The sequence below is a fragment of the Astatotilapia calliptera genome, chromosome 3 (genome assembly GCF_900246225.1).
Source record: "Astatotilapia calliptera chromosome 3, fAstCal1.2, whole genome shotgun sequence".
Classification (NCBI taxonomy): Eukaryota; Metazoa; Chordata; class Actinopteri; order Cichliformes; family Cichlidae; genus Astatotilapia; species Astatotilapia calliptera.
The window spans coordinates 26,102,627-26,127,148 of NC_039304.1; the positions used below are offsets into that span (position 1 = coordinate 26,102,627).

The 24,522-nt window shown below is 41.1% G+C and overlaps 1 protein-coding gene across 1 annotated transcript in view; it reads left to right on the plus strand.

The window, feature by feature from the left end:
• Positions 1-17,093: 17,093 nt before the first annotated feature.
• The window catches only part of shroom4 (shroom family member 4), a 99,582-nt gene continuing 92,153 nt past the window's right edge, over positions 17,094-24,522 (plus strand). The window contains exon 1 of the mRNA XM_026162598.1: positions 17,094-17,504. Coding sequence (XP_026018383.1) covers positions 17,382-17,504 — 123 coding nt within the window. The 5' untranslated portion in view covers positions 17,094-17,381. The remainder of the gene's footprint in view (positions 17,505-24,522) is intronic.

The window sequence follows — 24,522 nt, forward strand, 5'->3', positions numbered from 1 at the left end:
TGTGACGTGATGTGAGCGCAGGTGCAACCCAACAGGCCCCAAACGTTCCTGGCAGCAAGTAAAAATGAAATATAAAAATATAGTCCAAACAGGTAAGGTGTAATTGTATTATGAGCCATAGTGCTTGGTCTGTTTGTCCCATGTAAATCAATTGCAGTTAGAGGCTACATTAATTTCCCCTCTGTAAGCACTTATTGAAATTATCTGAGCACATTACAAGTACATATTTGCTCACTCTGTATGCTCAAATGTGACCCGTTATGGCCACTAGAAAAAAAGCGGAGGCCCGAAAAACAGGTGGGGGTCCTCCACCACCACCACTCACAGAGCCTGGCCACTTGGCTTCCACATTTGTGATAATGTTGGCAGCATCACATATGATCTTCACAGTGCAGAGAACACAAATTAGCATCCATTACTATAATGAAATGATTTGTTAGTTTGAAATGCTACAGGGAACTATGTACCTGTACATTAATGCTGTGGAAAGACTTCCTGTTCACATAGTCTCCTTCATTTACTGAAGGAGCAATGATTGGAATGTGAGTGCCATCTATACAGCCAATCACGCCTGGGAACCCTGAGAATGAATGTAAAATTTAAGTAGTAGTTCAAGTATCACCACATCATGAATTAAGTTTCGTTCATCCTGTTACCTGCAATTTTGTGGCATCCCTCTTTGATGAATCTTGTGGGTCTATGACCGGGGAACACCACAAACGAGTACAGGAGACGTTTCAGTGCAACTGTAACATTCCTGACTGACCGACAGACGGTAGCCTTGGAAACGTGCTCAGCGTCACCAATATTATGCAGAAAGCTCCCGTTTGCAAAAAACCGAAGTGCAATACAAATAATATGTACAGAACTGAGAGAATGTCCGCGATGTGTCTTATGAGCAATATTAGGCCTGAGGATGTTATTCAAATAAATTATAGATTGTGCTGAAAAACGGTAACGTTCACACAGGAGATCATCAGGAAATGATAAAATGTCCAAACGCGCTCTAATCACTCTCTCCCGGCGGAGAGCTCTGCGGAGAATTTGGGCTTCAACATCTACTGGCTCTTCAAGGGAGGGACACGCCATGTCTGACACTTCCTACAGTCAGGTTTCCAACAAAGAGGCGGAGAAGGTCAGGGTTAGTTGAAGTAAACCTGCTAGGGGCAGGTTAGCTTCACGGAGTGTGTCGTCATAGTAACTCACTCAGAATTAATCTAAACTCGCTTTGTGAAACCGAAAACCCAGAGTTTTCGTTAACTCAGGGTATACTTACTCAGATTTTGCTCTAAACCGGCTTCCTGAAATAGGGCCCAGGTGAACAATAGTCAAAGGTCAATATCAGCTAAAGTATACACCTACACAGCATGTCAACAAACCGTGAAAAAAAAGCCACAAAAAAATAAATGAATGATTGCTGGTAAGGGTCTCTATATATGTCATGTTTAGGCTGTGTGCAGGCAGGAATTGGACCCAAACGCAAACTCACGGGAAACAGAACTGAACTCAAAACACAGCTTTATTGCTGACAGAAGGGCGATACAAAATAATAAGAAACTAAACTGAGAGATGCTAAAGGAACTGACTCGCAAAGAGACACAGGGAGGGGCACACAGTCATGAGGGAGAATGCGACACAGAACTGAGGGAGATGCGGACATAAATACACAGAGGGTTAACGAGGGAAGTGGGAGCACACGGGGATCACAGCTGACACAGATAATCATAACGAGACAGGGCAGGAGTAAACACAACATGACGCATACTGACTAGAGACTGTCAAAGTAAAACAGGAAGTACACAGAGGTTCAGACAAGAGGAGAGAGAGCACGGGGAGAGCACAGATATAACAGGCTGGGGAAAACATGGAATAAAAAACAAGGAGAGACGAGGGCTCACAGATACACAGAGGGGGACACAGGGGGTAATCAAATAAGGAAGATCTTAACAGAACAACCTAGGAACCAAGGCCTAAATAAAGAACAAAATACAAAACACACAAAAACTAAGAATGCTGGGCCAACATGGCCCAGAACCATGACAATATATTAGTATTTACAAAGGGTATGTTGTGACTTACCTTCAAAATGACAGTGGTCACACGCTATAACGCGGTTCACCTTTCGCGGCCTCGCTGTTTCGCGGATTTTTTTGAGTGCAATTATGCATGACTTTTATTTTTTAGAGCACATTGTGTCCTGCGTCCTGATCGGCTTGCCGATCTCCTCTGTGCCGTCTCTCCTGTACAGTACAGAATCGCTACATTGATCGCTAGCAGTGTGACTCTGAAGTGCTGTACTTTTCTCCCCAACAAAAACAATGTCAACAAAAGGTTTTGCACCGTCAAAGGCACCTGCAGTAGCACCCAAAGAGGCAGAGGAAGATAATCATCACACAAAACATTGGACTTCTGATTCATTGATTTATTAATGATTCAGTGAGGTTGAATTCTCTCGCAGCTGCTCTATTCCCATGTTCCGGACCTGAAAACAGGGTTTGATCTTTGGTTTAATTCTATAATACTGGACTTATTTTTCTAGGTTTGAGCTTTGAGAGTGTTTAAACAAGAGTGTGAAAATGTTCATGCCTGTCTGAGAAAAGTGTCTAAAATGACCTGAGACTCATAAACAGACGTTATTTATAATCTTCATGCAGGAGTCATCACATGAGTAGAACTAGTCACCTTTTGCATTTATTGCCTGCTGGTGAATTATGCAATGGTAATGTAGAAATTTTGGGAAGTCTGTGTCACTTTTGTACTTCATAATGAAGCCTGTAGGTCAGCCTATATATGTAAAATTTAAAATTAAGATTCATTGTTATCGATTATCTACATTAATGCAAATATTATGGGTTAAAAAAAGAAAGAACAGCCATTTTTGAACTTCACAGCGCAGTTTGACTAACAATGTAAGAGGAAGGTTATTCGAAAATGCATAGTCTAATGTTTTAAGTAAGTCAGTAGTGATGCTGTTAAAGTGGGCAAATGGCAACATGGAACAAGTTTCCCAACACTGTTCATATTCAGAACCATCCGTACTAAGTAGTGTCAGAATTGTACTTAGTAGCAGACATGAAAGTGAAAGTAATGACACAAATGTTACTAGACCTGTTTGGTGTTTTTCTTTTTTGCTTCTTGGCAATGTTTCCCCCAAAACAAAATTGTTTCAGGCAAGTACAACAGAAAGTAAAGACTATTGTTTTAAAATGCAAACCCTTGCAAACACAGAGAAGTTGAGATGTGTGAATTTAAAGTGATTAACAGAAAGTGGCTGTGATAAGAATCAGGTGAGGTTGATTGCAGCACAATATTGTATGTATTACTCATATCTTTAGCAGTGATTCTGATTGATTGCTGCAATCATGAGAAGGATGTGCTTTTATCCCCTGCAAATACAAAAAAGCACCCAAACATTTTCAGAGGATAAGGGTAATTTAAAAAATAATCTATTCACCCCTTGCTCAAGCAAAACTTCATCACCAGTTGCCTGACTTTTTTTTTGGAAAGCTAATGCGACAGTGAAAGGGTGGAGCACTGGGTGGAGCTGAGAATAATCTTCAGGTACTTAAATGTAATTATACCATGACAGAGGTGCAGTTAACAATGGCTCTCCATCAGTTTTTGTACTGTATTGCTGTGATGACTATTCTCTTATGGAGTGGTGAGAAACAAAGTTTTATTTTTCTTTAAACACTTTTGTTATTTTTCCAAGGTTGAAGAAGTATTTGATGAAGTGGAGGTATAATAAAATACTGGGAAAACTACTGGAAATTAATGGATTAATGGCTGGTATCGTGTATTGTTATATATATTATAATGTTGTTATATATTTTTGATATTTTACACATTCCTGATAGTAATAATACTGTTTTTTGGAATGTTCACTGTCATTATGCAAATACTGTTTATAAGATTGGGGAAACCTGCAGTCAGCTGAGACCGAAGAAGTCACTTGGATGAGTGACGAAACATTTCTCCCACTGAAAACGCTACGTCCAGATGAACAGAATCAACTTTTGGAGATTACTTAGCTCACAGGTGTGAAACTCCAGGCCTGGAGTTAGATGTGTCCAACACAGCTGATTTAAATGTCTTGTTAGTTTATGGTTACACAAATAAAAGTTATTTGGTTAGAGTTGGACATTAAACTCTACTTGATTAAATTTACAAAAATATAATGTTTGTCATAGTGACACCTCCCTGATTTTTCTACAACAAAAAATACAACAAAATAAAGACAAATAAAACAAAATACATGTCCTACTGAAATGCATTACTTTGTGCTTAATAACAAATACAAAAAAACATGACAATTTCACTAACTTGCATGAGAACATACTGGGAAAACATACAAATGTTTGATCACATGTAATTCCTGTTTTGGCATCACTTCAGTGGCTTCCAGTGCAGTTAAAAATAGAAACTTGAATGCTGACAAATATGTGAAGGGTATCAAATAATTGAGTGCTCACAGTTGTTCTCACAACTAATGAATAAATAACCTAAAGGAGATTGCATTGAAATGTTGATTATACCTTTATGTGAAGAGATACTCAACTATTTAATTAGACATTAAAGCACAAGTAGAGGATAAAACACTTTCATTTCCATTTCGCTATATAAAACCTAGAAAGACATGGTCAGTAATTTTCTGCTAACAAACACATACACACCCCTGTAGGGACTCCGTTTGTAGCTTCACTTTGGCTCCACCTAAAGGCACATTAAAACATAGTTTAAAAGGGAAACCCCACCAGTGAATTAATGAAATTGTTGTTTCTTCTGTTCATGTAAAAGAGAAAGTAAACTTAAAATTCTCACAACAAATTATTACTGCAGGTTCAGACTTGAAGTCAACCATCATGCCAACATTACAAAACGCAGCAACTGCAGCAGTAAAATGCAGATAAAGTATCCTAAAGGAAAGTTTCTTCATCTTCCACTGAACAGCCTCTGCACCAAGATGTGCTCACATTTAACAGGTACTAGTTGTTGTGTTATAGCCTATTGTGATTGGTCAGAATTGTGATAGTGATAATTTAATAAATGAGTAAATAATTTTTACTTATTTAGAAAGAAAAAACACTAGTCATGTGTTTATTTAAATATTATTTTGAATACATTGAAAATAAAACCTATGAAAATACTTCTTGTGGGAAGTAAAGGTGGGCTCTGGCCATAGTAGGAGTGGTGTTGCTTCATGTAATGAGTAGCTCTGAAACAGGTTTACATGCGCCTGGATTAATGCATAGCTTACCACAAATATATTGATGAGTCAGAGTCAGACATTAGATCAAGAGACAAATTCAAGGGCTGAAAATGAAACAAACACTGAAGTGCAAAAGTCTGCAGCTGTTCAGTTGGAGACTTGAGGCAGTGTGGAAATGAACAACTTAAGACCAGATGTAAACATGTTTACAGCCTGGTATCAAATGTGCCATTAGGTGGAGCCAAAGTGAAGCTACAAATGCAGTTCCTACAGGGGTGTGTGTGTTTGTGAACAGAAAATTACTGAGCATGTTACGTTTTTGTAGGTTTTATATTACAAAATGAAAATGAAAGTGTTTTATCTTCCAGTTGTGCTTCAGTGTCAAATTAAAAGTTGAATATGTTTCAAACATTTTAATGTGATCCCCTTTAGGTATATACAGTGGGGCAAAAAAGTATTTAGTCAGCCACCGATTGTGCAAGTTCCCCCACTTAAAATGATGACAGAGGTCAGTAATTTGCACCAGAGGTACACTTCAACTGTGAGAGACAGAATGTGAAAAAAAAATCCATGAATCCACATGGTAGGATTTGTAAAGAATTTATTCGTAAATCAGGGTGGAAAATAAGTATTTGGTCAATAACAAAAATACAACTCAATACTTTGTAACATAACCTTTGTTGGCAATAACAGAGGTCAAACGTTTACTATAGGTCTTTACCAGGTTTGCACACACAGTAGCTGGTATTTTGGCCCATTCCTCCATGCAGATCTTCTCGAGAGCAGTGATGTTTTGGGGCTGTCGCCGAGCAACACGGACTTCCAACTCCCGCCAACAGATTTTCTATGGGGTTGAGGTCTGGAGACTGGCTAGGCCACTCCAGGACTTTCAAATGCTTCTTACGGAGCCACTCCTTTGTTGCCCGGGCGGTGTGTTTTGGATCATTGTCATGTTGGAAGACCCAGCCTCGTTTCATCTTCAAAGTTCTCACTGATGGAAGGAGGTTTTGGCTCAAAATCTCACGATACATGGCCCCATTCATTCTGTCCTTAACACGGATCAGTCGTCCTGTCCCCTTGGCAGAAAAACAGCCCCATAGCATGATGTTTCCACCCCCATGCTTCACAGTAGGTATGGTGTTCTTGGGATGCAACTCAGTATTCTTCTTCCTCCAAACACGGCGAGTTGAGTTTATACCAAAAAGTTCTACTTTGGTTTCATCTGACCACATGACATTCTCCCAATCCTCTGCTGTATCATCCATGTGCTCTCTGGCAAACTTCAGACGGGCCTGGACATGCACTGGCTTCAGCAGCCGAACACGTCTGGCACTGCGGGATTTGATTCCCTGCCGTTGTAGTATGTTACTGATGGTGACCTTTGTTACTTTGGTCCCAGCTCTCTGCAGGTCATTCACCAGGTCCCCCCGTGTGGTTCTGGGATCTTTGCTCACCGTTCTCATGATCATTTTGACCCCACGGGATGAGATCTTGCGTGGAGCGCCAGATCGTGGGAGATTATCAGTGGTCTTGTATGTCTTCCATTTTCTGATGATTGCTCCCACAGTTGATTTTTTCACACCAAGCTGCTTGCCTATTGTGGATTCACTCTTCCCAGTCTGGTGCAGGTCTACAATACTTTTCCTGGTGTCCTTCGAAAGCTCTTTGGTCTTGGCCATGGCGGAGTTTGGAGTCTGACTGTTTGAGGCTGTGGACAGGTGTCTTTTATACAGATGATGAGTTCAAACAGGTGCCATTCATACAGGTAACGAGTGGGGGACAGAAAAGCGTCTTACAGAAGACGTTACAGGTCTGTGAGAGCCAGAGATTTTCCTTGTTTGAGGTCACCAAATACTTATTTTCCACCCTGATTTACAAATAAATTCTTTACAAATCCTACCATGTGAATTCATGGATTTTTTTTTCACATTCTGTCTCTCACAGTTGAAGTGTACCTCTGGTGCAAATTACTGACCTCTGTCATCATTTTAAGTGGGGGAACTTGCACAATCGGTGGCTGACTGAGTGTTTAACATTTACATACTCCCACTGGCACAGATTATAAACAACAACAAAATAAACTATCACAGCTATGCAGATGACACACAAATATATATCACAATGTCACCAGGAGACCAAGGCCCTGTACAGGCTCTTGGTAAATGCATTGAGGAAATCAATGACTGGTTGTGCCACAATTTTCTCCAGCTAAACAAAAACAAAACTGAGGTAATAGTCTTTGGCGCCAAAGAAAAACGATTGCAGGTCACCAGAGAACTTCAATCTATACATCTAAAAACCACAAACCAGGCGAGAAATTTGGGTGTAGTGATGGACGCAGACCTAAACTTAGAAAAACACATTAAGACAATAACAAAATCAGCTTACTATCACCTCAAGAATATTTCAAGGATAAAAGATCTGATGTCTCAACAGGACCTGGAAAAACTAGTCCATGCATTCATCTTTAGTAGGCTTGATTACTGTAACAGCATCTTTACAGGTCTACCTAAAAAATCAGTCAGACAACTACAGCTCATTCAGAACTCTGCTGCTCGAGTCCTCACTAAGACCAAAAAAGTGGACCACATCAGTCCAGCTCTGAGGTCTTTACACTGGCTGCCTGTCCGTCAGAGGATAGACTTTAAAGTTCTGATGCTGGCCTATAAAGCTCTGAATGGTTTAGGACCAAAATACATCAATGACCTCCTGACCCAGTATGAACCATCCAGATCCCTCAGGTCATCTGGATCCGGTCTTTTATCAGTTCCCAGAGTCAGAACCAGACACGGAGAAGCTGCATTCAGCTTTTATGCTCCTTATAGCTGGAACAAACTCCCAGAAAGTCTCAGATCAGCTGAAACACTCAGTTTATTTAAATCCAGGTTGAAGACTCACCTGTTCTCAGCTGCATTTGAATAAAGCACCAAATCCACACTTTTAAGCTTAAATTTCAAAACTTACATTTAACTACTGATTTTATCTACTGTTCTGATTTTATCTGTTTTGATTTTATATACTGTTTTGTTTGTTTGTTTGTTTGTTTGTTTGTTTGTTTGTTTGTTTGTTTGTTTGTTTGTTTGTTAATTAGTTAGTTAGTTTATTTGCTTGTTTTAATCAATTTTAAATCATGCTTTTTATTTGTTTTTGTTTCTAATGTCTCTGTAAAGCACTTTGAATCACCTTGTTGTTGAATTGTGCTATACAAATAAACTTGCCTTGTCTTGCCTTGACTAAATAATTTTTTGCCCCACTGTAATTAGATGCATGTATCAAATTGTTTTGTGTCTGTTGTTTTAATTATTATTGAATCCAATTACACTTAACAAAAATATAAACGCGACACTTTCGTTTTTGCTCCCGTTTTCCATTAACTCAAAGATCTGAAACATTTTCTACATACACAAAAGGCCCATTACTCTCAAATATTGTTCACAAATCTCTCTAAATCAGTGAGACAGCATGAATATTGGACAGGTGTGCCTTAGACTGCCCACAATAAAAGGCCACTCTGAAACATGCAGTTTGGTCACAATGCCACAGATGTTGCAACTTTTGAAGGAGCGTACAATTGGCATGCTGACTGCAGCTCTGACTGCAGAGCTGTTGCCCATTGCTGTTACCATAAGCCATCTCCAAAGGTATTTCATAGAATTTGTCAGTACATCCAACTGGCCTCACAACCACACACCAACGCAGGACCTCCACAACCAGCATGCTCACCTCCAGGATCATCTGAGACCAGACACCCGGACAGCTGCAGTAACAATCGATTTGCATAACCAAAGAATGTGTGCACAAACTGTCAGGAAACCATCTCAGAGAAGCTCATCTGCATGCTTGTTGTCCTCATTGAGGTCTGGACCTGACTGCGGTTTGTCGTACCTGACTTGAGTGGGCAAATGCTCACATTCAATGGCATCTGGCACGTTGGAGAGGTGTTCTGTTCACGGATGAGTCCTGGTTTTCACTGTTCAGAGCAGATGGCTGACAGCGTGTGTGGTGTCATGTGGGTAAGTGGGTTGCTGATGTCAGCGTTGAGTATTGAGTGGCCCATTGGGGGGTTCTGGTATGGGCAGGCGTATGTTATGGAAAACAAACACAGGTGCATTTTAGTGCTGGCACTTTGAATGCACAGAGATACCGTGACGAGATCCTGAGGCCTGTTGTTGTGCCATTCACCCACAATCAGCTTTGAATGTAAGAATTTTCTAAATGAAATAATAAGGCTCGTTATTGTTAGACAAAAGCAGTCTGTGCACAAGTTTAAACATAACATTCTTTCTGGGTTCAGCTCGCGGAGGCAGCAGTCTGACCAGAGAAACCCAGACTTCCCTCACCCCACCACCTCCTCAAGCTCATTTGCAGGGAAACGGAGACATTCCCAAGCCACCCGAGAGATGTTAATTTATCAGCAAGCCCTGGGGCTTCCTCCTGGCAGGGGATGCTAGGAATACCTCACATTGGAGCTTCCAGGAGTTCTAGTAGTCAGATGCCTGAACTACCTCAACTGGCTCCTTCAGTTGTGGAGGATCAGCAGCTGTACTCTGGGCCCCTCTCCTCACTGTATCTCAAAGGGAGAGACTCATAGCCTCGGCCAAAGACTCCTACCCTGGGCTAGCCTAGCCTACCTACCTTGAAGAGGTACACCAGAGAGATAGAAGGCAGGAGAATAAACCAGTTGTTCTCCACAGCACCAGCCAAGGTGTACTCTCAGTTGCAGGGGAACAATATGAGAACAGCACCACCAAGGCTGGAGACGGAGCAATACTGGAAGCGTTTATTGTTTATTTATAAGGAACTATTTATAAGGAACCCCATTACCTTCCACAACAGTGGTTGCTAGTCTTCCTGGGGCCCAAACCATCAAATAAAATATCGCACAATAAAGTGGATGCAAAATATCCACATAATTTGGCTCTTACATCCACAGTGAGGTTTTACAATTGTGAAAATATGAGCATATAAATATCAATAACACGGAGACAAAATACACAAATTTCCATAGCAAATGACATTGCCCTCTTACAATATTTACAATAATTAAAAGCTGTGTAAGTAGGCTTTTAAGGGTTTTTTGAAATTATGAATAGAAGCCAATTCTCTAATTGCACAAGGCAACTTATTCCACTTAAAAGATGCTCTAAATATAACAGAGTTTTTCAAAAGTTGCTTTTAACTCAAGGAATTACTAAATTGCGATTTGCTGAAGATCGTGTAGTATGATTATATATTTCATCGGGATACTGCAACTGAGCAGAAAAAGAAATGTGGTGTGTTTAACTGTATTGCTTTCTTTATAAATACAAGTAAGCCATAGTATAATTTAGCTTGTACAGGAAGCCAAGAAAGTTTATCATGCATTTTATCGATATTTGTATGGCATGAACACCTTAACACTAATCTGGCTGCCTTATTCTGGACTAACTGAAGTCTGTTCAGATCTGTCTTCTTAGCTGCTGACCAAATGATTGAACAGTACTCTAGATGAGATAATACTAGTGCATTAATGACATCTTTCATAATTGAAAAAGTAATATAAAAGGAGCATTTCCTAGCTATAGCTATGCCCTGTCCCATTTTCTTAATAACAGAGTCTATGTGCTGAGACCACGAAAGATGCTGATTTATGGTAACACCAAATAATTTAATCTGGGTGACCTGTTCTAATACCGATCCAGCTATGGAAAGATTTAGTTGTGGGTTGTTGACTAAGCGTCCTCTACTTCCTATTAACATGGATTTGGATTTAGACACGTTTAAAATCATGTTGTTTTTACTTATCCAGTCAGACACGTTCAGCAAATCTTGTTGTAATACGGCTGAATAAAACATGGTGGAATCATCAGCATACATTACAAGATGAGATTTATCCAGGACGTACTGTCATGGTCCTGAGTCTGAGGACTCGGTGTTTTGTGTTTCTTTATATTATTCTTTGTTCTCGGTTATTCTGTTTTGTCTTTTGTTTAGGTTTGCTATGTGTTAGTGGTTTTGTTTCATGCCTGCCTGTGTTCTCTCTGTCTGTCCATGGTGTTATTGTGTCTGCTCATGAGTCTGCCTGTCAAGTTCAGTGTCCGGTCTGGTTCTCTGTGTCTGTTAGTTTCCTGTTTTATTCTGAAAGTTCATGTCTCATGTCAGTGTGTTCAGTTATACCTCTCCCCTGTCTCGTTAGCCTAATTGCTCCCAGCTGTGTCTCCCTCCTGTGGCCTATTCCCTGATTACTCCCTGTGTATTTAAGCCCTGTGTTTTCCTGTGCTCTCTGTCGTGTCCTCTGTTTAATTCCATGTCAGTCTGCATTATTCTATGTTACCCGGTACTCATTCTGCGTGTCTTTGCCATCTCTCTTTGTGCATTTTGCTCCTCCTCCCGTGAGTGTCTGGTTTAAGTTTTGTTCGTTAGTTTTCCCAGTTTAGGTTTGTTTACTCCCCGCTCTGCTCTTCCTGTTTTGTCACCTTCTCACCGCTGTAAATAAACACTCACTCGCACCCCAGCCAGTACCTGCATTTTGGATCCTTTTTTCAATACACCACACGACTGCCCCCAGCCGTGACACGTACGGCAAATCATTGAATCCGATTAATCTCAACAGCTACAAATGACAACATTGCTGAAGTCTAAATATTAATTCCGGGGTTCTGGGACCTTGGTTTAACAATTGATTTGTCAGATTTCAGGAAGGCAATATCACCTCTGGCCGCTCTCAGCCGTGGTAACAGTTCTTTTCTCTTTTTCCTGATGGACTGAAAATCCTCGTTGATGTAAAGACTGGTATCTTTCAGCTTTCTGGCAGATGAGAGAATTAATTGTCTATCTTTAAATCGTTGTAATCTGACCATAATCTGCCTGGATCGTTCATTTTCCTTGTATGGACCAACTCTGTGAGCGCGTTCAATTTGAATGCTATCACTGTCCAGGCCCAGTTTGTTCTTCAGCATGTGTCGGACTTTCTCCTCTGATCCTTCCCAAGTTTCTGCTTTTTTATCTATTAATCCATCCACCACAATGTTGTTCCTCCTCGATTGATTTTCTAAATAATCCATCTTGGTTTTTGATTCTTTGCGTTCCTCATGTATGCTACAGACTGCCGATTCAAACTCTTTTAGCTTGCTTTTAATGCACTTCTCTTCAGTTTGCAGCTCAGTGAAAACCCCATCCGTGAATTGCAGGCTGGATTTAATTCATGTACATGAATGCTAAATGCTGTCCAACCTTTTGTTAGTTTCATCCATGATTAATTGGACAAATATCTTAAAGTTATCTTGCTGTTGGCGAATCAGATCTTTATAAAACTCCTGTTGCTGTTCCAGTATAGCGTTCAGCGTGCTAACACTGACATAGCTGTCATCCTCTGCCGGTAGCGCCATAATGGCCTTCGGGAGCATATTTACCAGGTCGTTTCACCTCCCCACCAGTGAATATCGCTGTTTTCAATTCCAAAACTCAAAAAGGTCCAGTGACAGGTAAGAGTGGCTTGCTTGTTGTTCTTCTGAATACAGATTGAACAAGAGCAAAAGGCACGTGTCAGAGTATGAAAGATGCTGAGGGAGTGTGCAACAAGTGTCACTTAGTGTATATGGGAGAAAGACACAATCCATAACAGCAATGCTCAGTGGTTAGTGGATCTGAGAGCAGACCACTGCAACTTCCCTGAACAGGGTCCAGTAACCAATGAACCAATGTATGAAGAGTTGGACAGCACCAGGCCCCGATATGGTTCAAGCCTACAGGCTGAAGAAGCTGACTGCACTCCATGAGCATCTGGCAGCACAAATGAACCAGCTGCTAGTTGATGAGAGACACCCAAATTCATGGGCTGCATCCTCCTGAGGACCCGGCCTTCGCGGTCTACGTGGGCCGGGTCCTCAGAAGGTCGGGTAGGCCAGAAGTAAACGGCTGGGGAAATTGGACGGTCTAGCCTTCTGATTAGCGTCACCGCTGTCTCGGTGGAGTTTAATAAACTCAGCCGTCTGCTTCTTGCTATCTAAAATATAACAGGACACTGGCGTAAATTCTCGACTGTCTCATACTTCTGTTTAATAAGTTTTCTGTTTGACGTTTAGTCAGCTGTGTGAAAACCAAGGAGGAACCCACCCGGGGGATTAATAAAGTTTTATTTTATCTAATCTAATAACTTTAATCTCAGCCAAACCGATTTACTCACGAACAAACAACACACTGTAAAAAGCCCAACAATAACATTTTTAGGTTGTCTAAGTGACTTATATATTACGTTTAACCCGAGCAGCAAAAGTCCGCGGTGATCTGAAAATGATGTGCCGGGAGTTGTGCCGTTCTCGGCCGCATCAGTAACCCTCGAGCTCCCGGCTAGCTATCGAGCTGGTGGGTAGCAGACGTCTCCGAAAACGTCGAAGCACTTTTGCAAATATGGGATATCTTGATAAACCGAGCAGATATTTGATGTTTACACAGCTACTTTCTCGCCTGAAAATATGTTAAAAGTTTATTTTGTGACCCAGAAAGATTAGTATGAGTAATTTTAAAACTTAGTAGCGGCCGCCATTGTTGGAAACTGGAGTTTGGCTGGGCCGCGCTATGAATTCTGGGATATGGTGGGCCACGAAGGACACACCCGACCCATTCTTCAAATTCGGGGAAAAGGACGCATTTATCGGCTGCATTCAGAGGAGTCTACGAATTTGGACAGCCTTCGGCGCGTCGCTGTGACATAATCGGTCTACAAATGCGGCCTCAGGAGGATGCAGCCCATGAATTTGGACATGACCCCAGAATGGTTAACTGAAGGCCGGACAGTCCTGATTGTCAAGGACCCCCAGAAGGGACCGGTCCCATCCAACTAACGGCCAATAACCTGCCTCAGCACCACGTGGAAGCTCAGATAGATGGATATATGTAGAGAGAGAGAGAGAGATATTACACACTTCTGAGCGAGGAAAATCTGAATAATAACATCCTGTTTCTGTTTGAACCTCAAACGCTAAACCCACTAGAATCAAAATAAATGAAAGAAACACGCACTATAAACCATCTCCACTTGCGCCTTCTGTTTTTTAAAAACTTGACCTCACATGAAAGCAGCACTTACCACCAAACCAAATATTCCAGCTCAGAGTTTCTTAGAATAAAACAGGGCCGAGAGGAATCTGACCAAAACAAACTCCTCGTGGTCTGGATGAAAGGTGGGATGTCTGAGCATGTCCACATCTGTTGCCTCTGTTTTCTTTGATTCTCTATCACTTCTCCTTCGTTTGTTCTTTCTATTGAAACACAAAGATAGAGACTCATACACACACATGTAGTTAAATGCGTTGCAATTTGGTGGCATTCCACAGCTGTGATTATCTATAGTCCAATTATTTCTGTCTGCAGGGAGAGAGTGGGAAAACTTCAGGCTACGGGGAGCAGACTGGAGACAGGAGCATGGCTGCGAGATCAGACAAGAGCGCATTTGTCCAAAATAATTGTTTCTTTTTAAGTTAAAATACAGAAACTCTGCAGAATAATATAACTGTATAATACATTTTATGTGTTGGAGCTACCAGTTTTGATAGCATGTACACTGAAAACCCTGAAAAAATACTGTACAGTGTACTATTTCTAAAGTAAATACATTTTTTTCTTTTTTTAAAATATTTTTGACCACAGATTCAATTTTTGCAATTTACCATACACAGAAAATCTCATAAACTTCTGCAGGAAAAAAGATAATGTACCCTTTTTTGCTGTGTAGTTATTTTCACCATGTGTGATACCTTATGTAAGAAACTTTGGGGATTATTTGAGAGCACAATTATTGTTTGGGTATGGTGCCAATGAGGAATAAAAGTATCTAAATGCAGTTCATTAGTATAGTTTTACCCTTCACTTAACTTAACATTTCAGACATTTTTCATGCCTTTTAGTGGCTTCTTTGGCTGTTTTCATCGCTTTGTATGATATCTGTTAGACATTTTCAATACATCTGACTCAAACTAACACCCAAAGACGCATGGGAACATGTTTATTATATTTACAACAACTGTTTATGTATAATATGCTAATTTTAACCTTTAGATGTGTAGTTAGGTGTATTTTCCCCTAGGCTATATACCAATGTCCATGTGTGACATTTTTTCATGACACACTTTAACAAGATGTTAAACAACATGCTGTGTGTTGTTCTTACACCACAGCTTTGACTGGTGGTGTTTTCTTGACTGATTGTGTCTTAATACAGCTGTTATATAAGAAGACTGGTAAGAATTTAGAAAAATGTGGGATGTGATTAAATGTTATTGTTGGCCTGCAAACCAGCATAATTAGGTGGTCGTGTAGGTCTGCAGAGCTTCAGGGTGGAGGGTGGAAAGTCTTTGTTGTGATAGGAATAGAAGTCCGTGAACAGAGTTAAGATCTTTTCATAACAAGCCTAACTTGGAAGTTACCTCTTCAACTATTGAGATTGAGCAGGAGTGTCTGTGTGTCTGTCAGCATAATGCAGAAACACAACGGATAACCTGTAAGTGTTTTTAAACTGCACTCAGAGATTCCTTTCATAACTTCAAAGGACTGATGACTGAAAATAGTTTCCTCCAGCTGCAGATAAGAGGGCTTTTCAATATCTGGACTGAGTGCTAATTCACACTTTTCCCATTTCTTTAGTAAGCTCAGCCTCAACGGGAACAAGATTTTAAATTATAATGTGCAACTTTTTCTACACTAAAACAGAGAAAAGGTTATTTTTTAAAAGTTATTAATTAAAACACATTATTAAAAAAACATATTTAACTATAAAAAACTCATTAAATACAATGTATATTAATAAAATAAACAATACATATGATTAAATATTTACTTTATTAAATTAAATATATATTTATTAAAATAAATAGAACTTTATTTAAATATCTCAAATGTTTCCAGCATGTCCAGACCACATAAATTAATATATATATATATATTTTTTTAATTATATTCACTTCATCATGGTATAAAATATGCTTTATTATGTCACCCACCTGCCCATGACTTTCCTCTCACATTGAGGAACTTTGCATGTCACTTGAATGAGTGACTAAACGTTTCTCCTGCTAAAAACGCTGCATTCAGACGAACAAAATCAACTTTATGGGATTCCTTGGCTAGTAAATCAAGACAAATTGAACTTAAAGACGTCTGTACTTTTTCTGTCTTTCTCAATATTTGCTAAACAAAAGTGTTTTACACAGTTAAAAAAACAAACAAAAAAACAGCTTGGTTGAAAGCCACATCCTCTATGACTGCCACAAACATTTATAGGCAGAAAACATATAAATCTGTAGTAATCCTATTAACATAGTCCATAATAAGCAAGTCTTAGGAGTGATTTCCTTTGATATGGCTACAATCTGCTCTTCAGAGGCCTGCAGTATTACGTTATACAGCAAAATTATAGTGAAGCAGCTCTCTTGCATTAAATCATGCAATTATATGTGGAGATGGCGGCTTAAAGTGAGCTGATAGTTTTCGCAGCGGATCTCCTGTTTCAAATAAAAGCCCAGGACTGTCCTCTCGTTCTGCTGCTTACCGCCTGATGCTGTTAACAATACAGCGGGAGGCGCCCTCACAACTTCTGCCTCTTTGGCCCATCGTATTGGAAGATACGTCCGAAAGCCGCTCTCTCATTGGCCGAGCTTTCCATCGGTCAAATCGAGGTGTTTGGCTAGTGGGAGAAGTCCCCGCCTACCTCGCGTTGTAAAAGTTTTCCCAAAGTTTGTTGCCGTGGGAATTTTGTGAATATTAGACCGGAAATAGGTTGTGTGGATATAAAAATAAAAGCTACGGTAATGTGAAATTTTCGCGTTAAAAGCTAAGTATATGAGGTGGTATTACCAAAAGATGATTATGATACGTTATAACACAAATCTACCTTTATAAAATTCGACTAGAAGTCACTTTGTGGTCAAGTTAAACATTTTAACCGGAAGAAGAAAGCGACATTTCACTGTAATTGTTGCTAACTTTGAGCCCCGCGTGAAAACTTTCTGCCCTCCCCCTTTTGCACTCCCTCCCTCCGTCCTTCTTCCTCAGCCAATCCATCCGTTCCTCGTTGATGTTACAGCGGTGATGGAGAAGCAGAGTTACCGCCACCGGCGCCGCTAACCTCAGTAACAACACAGACAGCAGGACGAAGGAAACGAGAGGGATAACGGATACACGGAGCGGAAGGAGAAGGATGGAAACCGTGGAGCAGCTCGTCTCCTTCCACCACATTCAGGTCCAGTTGAGCGGGGGCGCGCCTTGGGGGTTCACGTTGAAAGGAGGGCTAGAGCACGGGGAGCCGCTCATCATCACCAAAGTGAGTGACCATAACAACTGACAGCGTATATACGTGTGTTTGTGTGTGAAAACTCCCTGTTTGGACGGGCTGAAAGTATGTGTAAAGTCGCTTATGCTGCACTGTGTTAAATGCACGTTGCGTTCTGTAAGGTTTTCTGCACAGATTTAGACCCTTGGCTTGTTACTCGTATGCCACTGCACTCTCATTGGATGTAGGAATTGGATTTCATAAGGATGTGGCTGTTGCAACAGGCCTGACCCAACAGAGCAGCGGTTGTGGTGGTTATTGTCGCAGGTCTGTGTAGCTGCTCCCCGGGTTGCTGGTTTGAACTTTCCACTGAAGTGATTGTGCACAGCTTAGTTTAAAGTCCTGCTCTTTTTGTGAAGGAAAAAAAAAACATGTGATTCTCCAAGGCTAAAGCAGATATCCGGTGCAGGTTGATGTTTCTCAGCTGTCACTGTCTTTGATTCCCCCCCCCACCCCAACACACACACACACACACACACACACACACACACACAATGTAATGCCACTGTGCTTTCAAACCTGGAGGTTAAAGGTTCCTGCCTGGGGGGATCCTGGATGAAAGGAGACTGTTCATCTTCTTGTTACATCATTTAATGTGAGGTAAAGACGCCCAAGTGTTGACAGATGTCATACTTTAGATGACTTGGTCTGGGCCATAAATAATCCAGCGTGAGGCTGTTTGTGGGATGTGGGAATCCTTGTAAATGAAATCCTGTGATTCTCTGTGCTCATTGCATGTTCCTCACATGGTTTCTAAGATGCTTTTACTTGAGTTTGCACTGGTGCGGTGTGATGTTGTGTCTGCACAGATTCAAGAAGGCATCTAAAAGTATTTGGTTGCGTTCCTGCATCCACAACTTGTGATATAGCCTCAGCCTAAATCACAATACTTTAAGGAAGTTTGTTACAATGATATTTATGAGGATATTTGTATGTTTTTGCAAACAAACAAAATAAAGGGCATTTTATCTTTTTTAATTTATTGCCTCGCCTGCAGCAGCAGTATGATATACTATTCTATATTGTACATATATTTATTAGTTTCAGATGTAGCCATTCTTGTATTTTGCTTGTTTACGTTATTGTATTTTGCACAACTCTGTTGCTTGTGAAGCTCGCACACAAGAATTTCACTCACATGTGCTGTACCAATGTACCTGCACATGTGATGTGACAATAAAAGTGATTTGATTTGATACAGTGACCCATCTAACCATCCATCCATCCAAAGTCAGATCGCAGTAGCAGCAGGGTATTCCAGACATCCTTCTACCCAACTAAACTTTCCAGTTGCTCCTGGCAGATCCTAAAACGTTCCCAGGCCTGACAAGCGATATATAATATCTCCAGTGGGTCTACCTCAGGATCTCCTCCCAGTTGGGTGTCGCCAGAAAAAAGAAAACCTCTAAAAAGGAGGCATCCTAACCAGCTGGCTCCTTTTTGACACGCCCTCTGGACATCTCTAAGGCTTAGCCCAGCCACCCTATGTGGAGGAAACTTTTCTGCGTTACTCTCTTGGTCAATACTCAGACTTCATGATCCTTGGTTGGGGTTGGAACGAAGACGGCCTTTTGGCTCAGCTCTCTTACTGCTGCGGCAGTCCGCTATGATGTCTGGTTTACTGCTGACACTGCGACAATCCGCCGGTCCACCTTCCCATCCCAAGATGTAGAAAGCTACTCTGTAAGGTTTGTGCACTGAAAGCTAATCAGCTAAGGTTTAATCCATTTGCTTATTCTTAGGCACAGAACAACAGTTGCCTTTTTCCCCCCCAAAGCACGTGTCCCCTCTGAAGACTCTTAATGCACTACAGAATCTATTACTTTGTGCTGTCAAGTAAGATGAACGAAAATGTGTAATAAATGGTGGCGGGCTGCATCATCGCCGAGAAACGCCACCTATCTGAAAGAGATGTTCAGCAAGCTAAAGACAGCAGTTTTACCTTCAGGCTTTCAGAAGCTGATGTGACCTCATGCTGCGAGATCAAGTCGCTCGGTGGGGGCAAGGTTTCCTCCCAGCCTCTCGTCTCACAGTTTGATGCCACGGGTGGTGAGCCGGTAGAACCGAGGAGGGCGTCTTTGAATTACTACAAGCAATTATTGCTGTGTGTTCTGCTGGGGGTGGTCCGTGCATAAGTAGGACATGCAACCTCTGCTCCCAGTGCCTCTCGTGCTCTCTCTCTTGGTCTCTTTCCCACTCTGTTAAGAAGTCACAGCAGCAGCAGTGGCAGTGGTGTAAATGTTGGCTGGTGTGCGTCTAGATTGACCACAGTGGGGGAATGGAAAACCTGGCTCAGTCATCTGGAAACACAGTAACATAGCCCCTGGGAAAATGTGACTGAGACCGCTAAAGGAGATAAAAATCAAAGCTGGGCTCTGTGGCTGTTTTGTGTCCGGTGGCGAGCTGACACTCACACACAGATGGATACACAATAAAATCAGCTCGGAAGGTGAGTGACGGACAGGGAAGTGGAGTGTTTAATGATTAAGTGTTAAGTCCTTGAAGGAAAGGGGAGAAGGACAGGCAGAGCGAAGGTGAAGCTGAGGTGTGTGAAAGGCGTGAGTGTGGAATGTGTTTTAGGGTCAGGGAGGGCCTGCACACAGAGCGTTACGGTGTTTGTGTGGACCACAGATTTAGAGGGATGAGCACTGTGTGAGCCTGTGACTTTCTTTATCTTATCTATTCGCTGTCTACAGATTTCTGTTTTACAAAATAATCTTAAGTCAAGGTCCCATTCCAGCTTTCTAAGACTGATAACAGCCTGTGTTGTGATTGTGCCTCAGTACGAAGCAGCAGGTTACAGGCTGATAAATGAAGCCAATGCCTAAAGACAAAAACTGCAATTCTTCCAGTGGCCACTTGAGGCTGTTTTGAACAGTGTATAAATCGCCATAGACTCCCATGTTAAAATGGAGCAGAGATAAGTAGATTTACAGCGTCACGTGAAAACTGGTTTGATCTTTATTGCTAGTTTCTTCCTTTGGAAGAACTCTGAAGGGGTGATTTGTTCCTTTTGTTAACGCCACTTAGATTTTGTTGAGGCTTAAACGTTATTGATCACCTTCGTTGAACTCAACGTCGCTGTGGCATTTTAATGAAATTACATTGTTGATACATTGATGACATGGTGCAACTCTGGCAATCTGTTGCACACTTTAGAGTCACACCAACCAGATCCTGAAGCAGGTGGAGAGCTGGGACTCGTGCTGAGCTAAATGCTGGCTCCGTGACGTGTGGAGCGGGCGTCTTATCTGTACAATCAGAGGCTCACTGGAGGAGAACAAGAGTTCAGTTGTAGTAGTCAGCTACAGTCCAGCATGGTGGAGTTGGAGTTCGTCTTTGGGTTGAGGAACTTGGTGGAGAGGCGGCTGATCACTGTTTTGATATATGTTGTCAAAAAGCGAAGCATGGGTGCACCTTCTTTCAGTTTGCTTGCTTTTATGCTGAATGCTGTTGCCCCCACTATCCTTGGGTTCCCAAGGCGCTCCCAGATCGGATGAGATAGGTAATCCCTCGGGTGTGTGTCGGTTACAACAGTATACCTCTATTTAACAAGCAGTTAATGAAAAACGAGTGAGGCAACAATAGGTCATTAAAGCGTTGTTTGTTTCAGTCAGATCTTCTTACAGGCTTCTCACATTTAAAAAGTTTCCTTTTCTCAGGATTTATGCCTGAAAAGTTTTAATGTGGATACAAGTGTCATTCAGCAGCGTGTCTTTATGGAACAGCCTGGTGCCCTTTTCACAGTGTCTGTGTTTTGAAGAATGTGTGTGTGCTGCAGGAGGGGGAGGGTTGGCTTCTCCAGTCTGAGACAGCAGAGGGATGTAAGCCATTTGGTCAACATTTCACCAGGAGCATAACTAATTACTACTCTCTGTGGGTGTGTGTCTGTGTGTGTGTGAGTGTGTGTGTGTGTCGATTTCCCAGACTGGAATACTATGGTGTCCTTTCAGCCAATGATCAGCTGTGTGATGACACGGTGAGTTTGAGGTTTTGTTTAAAGTTGGTCGGTCACTCGTTGGCTTTGCTGCTCGCTCAGCCGTTCAGCGACTTGGTCTTTGAGCCTCTTACCAGTGCTTTTCAGCCAGTCGGTCAATCGAGACGTAAACATGCTTTGGTGAAAATAGAGGTGAGGAAAAATGAGTCACGGTGCATCTGGGAAAGCCTAAAGGCGAGTCAAAAGCACTTTATTAGTTTGTTTCTACATCTTCATGTGTTTAATTGGGGCCAGGGCACTGATGGTGATGGTTTCTGGTTATGTTGGTAAGTAAATCAGATTTTTGAGAGCCTATAGCTCAATAAAGGCTTGCATGTTTTGATTTGGATGACATCCAAAGAAGACCTGTTTGTCTCTCTATCTGGAATCAAACTTGCAACCTTTTGCTTGTCAAGTGAATGTGTAAACACCTAGGCTATTGCTATAGCTCAATGAAGTAGAGGGAAATGGTGAAATTAAATAAAATCTCAATAAGTGATAAAATGCCATGTAAAAAGCTCAACATACTCCAGTAAGGAGTGAAAATAGGAACAAAGTAAATAGAGGTATTTTAGTTTGAAGCTGGAAAACGTCCTCCATGTGGTAGGTGAGCTGAATCGGTGTGCCAGAGAGGAAGGGAAAACAAAAACTTGAACGGTTAAAAGCCTTTTCACCACCTCATTATTTTAATCTTTCCACTCGACTTTTAAAATAAATACAAAGCCCATGAAGAAGTCTTAAATTAGCACCTGTTGGCTGCGGACATGATTTAACTTGGCGCGCTTCAATGGTGCACAGAAGAGAGAGTTCAAGAAGGCCCGCCAAGTCTTCGACAAACACACTGGTTATCCATTAAAACGACGTATTTCTGACAATAAAAATCCAACATCAGACACTTTTTCAAACTTTCTAACATGTTGACAGAGCGTCGGTTTAATGCCAAGCTTCGTTTTTCAGGTATTTTTAAATATTGTTTTTCAAACAAACCACACGTCATAGTTTCCTGAGAAATGTAATAATAAAATTCAGTTAGCGGAGATTAAACTGAATAAAAATGCACAGAACGCAGTCAAAGAAGCATGAATTTTATTGTACGAGTGATAGAAACTCCTACTTACAGTCACACAGGTGTGTTTTAGGGTGACGTCTCATTAAAAGCCCTACTGGTTGTCAGACCCGTATGTTGTGTGACATTTGTTATGTCCTTTGTAGTTTTGGAAGACTAAGTGATGAGTTCCTTTCATTTTTGTGTTTGACAGAGCAGCTGCCGCGGCGCTGTCAGCTCGCTTTCATGTGTGGTTTTATGATCTACTGCGAGCTCTCTGCTGTTTCTGTCTCTGTGCCTCCTCAACAGGTTTTTTTAGGCTGCTCTGCGGTGGCTGACCGTGAGACGACGCTCCAACGGGATCGTTGCACATCTAAAAGAAATCCATCTTTGGCTTTAAAGATCTTGCTTTGGTCACAGTTTGAGGGGCGGTTTTAAGTTATAGTGGCTAATTGAGTCTTTTTGCATACAGCACGGTAATTGGTCATGCTCAGAATTAAATTTAATGGCTCATGTTTTCAACTCTGCTGAGGTTTTTAGATGGATACCAGTTGCCCACTTTACTGCTGTGCTTTAGATTGTTTTTCCCACCGAAGCTCTTGCACACCCGACATGTTTGCTATCTAAAAGATCTCAGACTGCATTGTGCAATTTAGCATTTTTACAGAATGCCTCCAAATGTTGACCTTATATCAGGTGCTCCATTGCAGACTGTGTAAGTCAGGAGGGGCCAAATACAGCCAGACCAGTGAAACTCTCCTTTCTGTCAGTGCAAAGAAGATTAACTACACATTTAATGCCTGAGAAATCTGAATGTTACAAAAGGAAGGGCAACAGTTCATCTGTTTTTCTGTGTGATAAAGAAATCTTGCTGGAGAAATAAATCTCTCAGCACGACTCTTTGAGCTTAAATTTTAAGAAACTTGTTTTCTTTGTACAGAAAAATGTTTGTACTGTCTTTCTGAAATTTGACTCTTTTCTTTGAAAAAAACTTCTATAAAAACAGAAATTTCTATAGTAGATAGTGAAGAAACATGAACTTTACCATTATTTAATACTACTATTACTACTAACTAGCTGCTATTTAATTACTTTGGTGTTTACTTCATGAGGAGGATGTTTCAGTTAATTTATAAAGCAAAAAAAGAGCAAAAATTTCAAAAATTCATTGTTTACTGCCTATCATATACAAATATTTGCTATTTTTTTGAATTCATAGCGTAATCTGCTTAATGTTTTGACCGTTTTTCAGACAAATTTGTCTTAATGAGTCAAACCAGACTGGTTGCAGTTTAAAAAACAAACTCTGCTCATTCAGGTTGAATTTCTTGATAATAAATGGAAGCTTTCTTTTAGCCAACTCAGGGGGGGAAAGGCCTTCAGTTCCTCCAAAAAAACTGAGGGTGTCTTTTACTCAGATGTACAATAGTTGTACCTTTTAATAATAGAATTTGGTCATTATAAAGAACACCTGAAGACCGGATTCAGATCATAGACTAAAAGCTGCTTTCAGCTGCTCCCTTATTCACAAGGGGTCACCACAGTGGGTAGCTCTGCATATTTGATTTGGCAGTGAGTTTTATCCCGGATGCCCTTCCTCACGCAACCCCAAAGGGATTTGTGTCTCCTCCCGAGATCGAACCAAGCTGTGGTCAAAAGAGCAGACATGATGCTTTTCTGTCTCCTGCTGTCGATACGCTTGGTGTAACGCTAGTTTGGAAACTTTTACTGGAACATAATGTGTTGTCACCAAGGCCATTAACATTATTTCACTTCATCTGTCTCTGGTTAGTTCCACACGTGACGTATGCGTGAGGACAAGTAACAGGAGGTGCACTGAGACTGAGAGAAGGAGAATCTAGCCTGAATATAAACACAGTAACAGCAGGACGCAGCAGCGGAGATGCAGGGACAAATAAATACACCGTGTGCCAAATTATTATGCAAATTGTGTTGAAGTGTCATAAAGATTAAATAAGTTGTTTTTC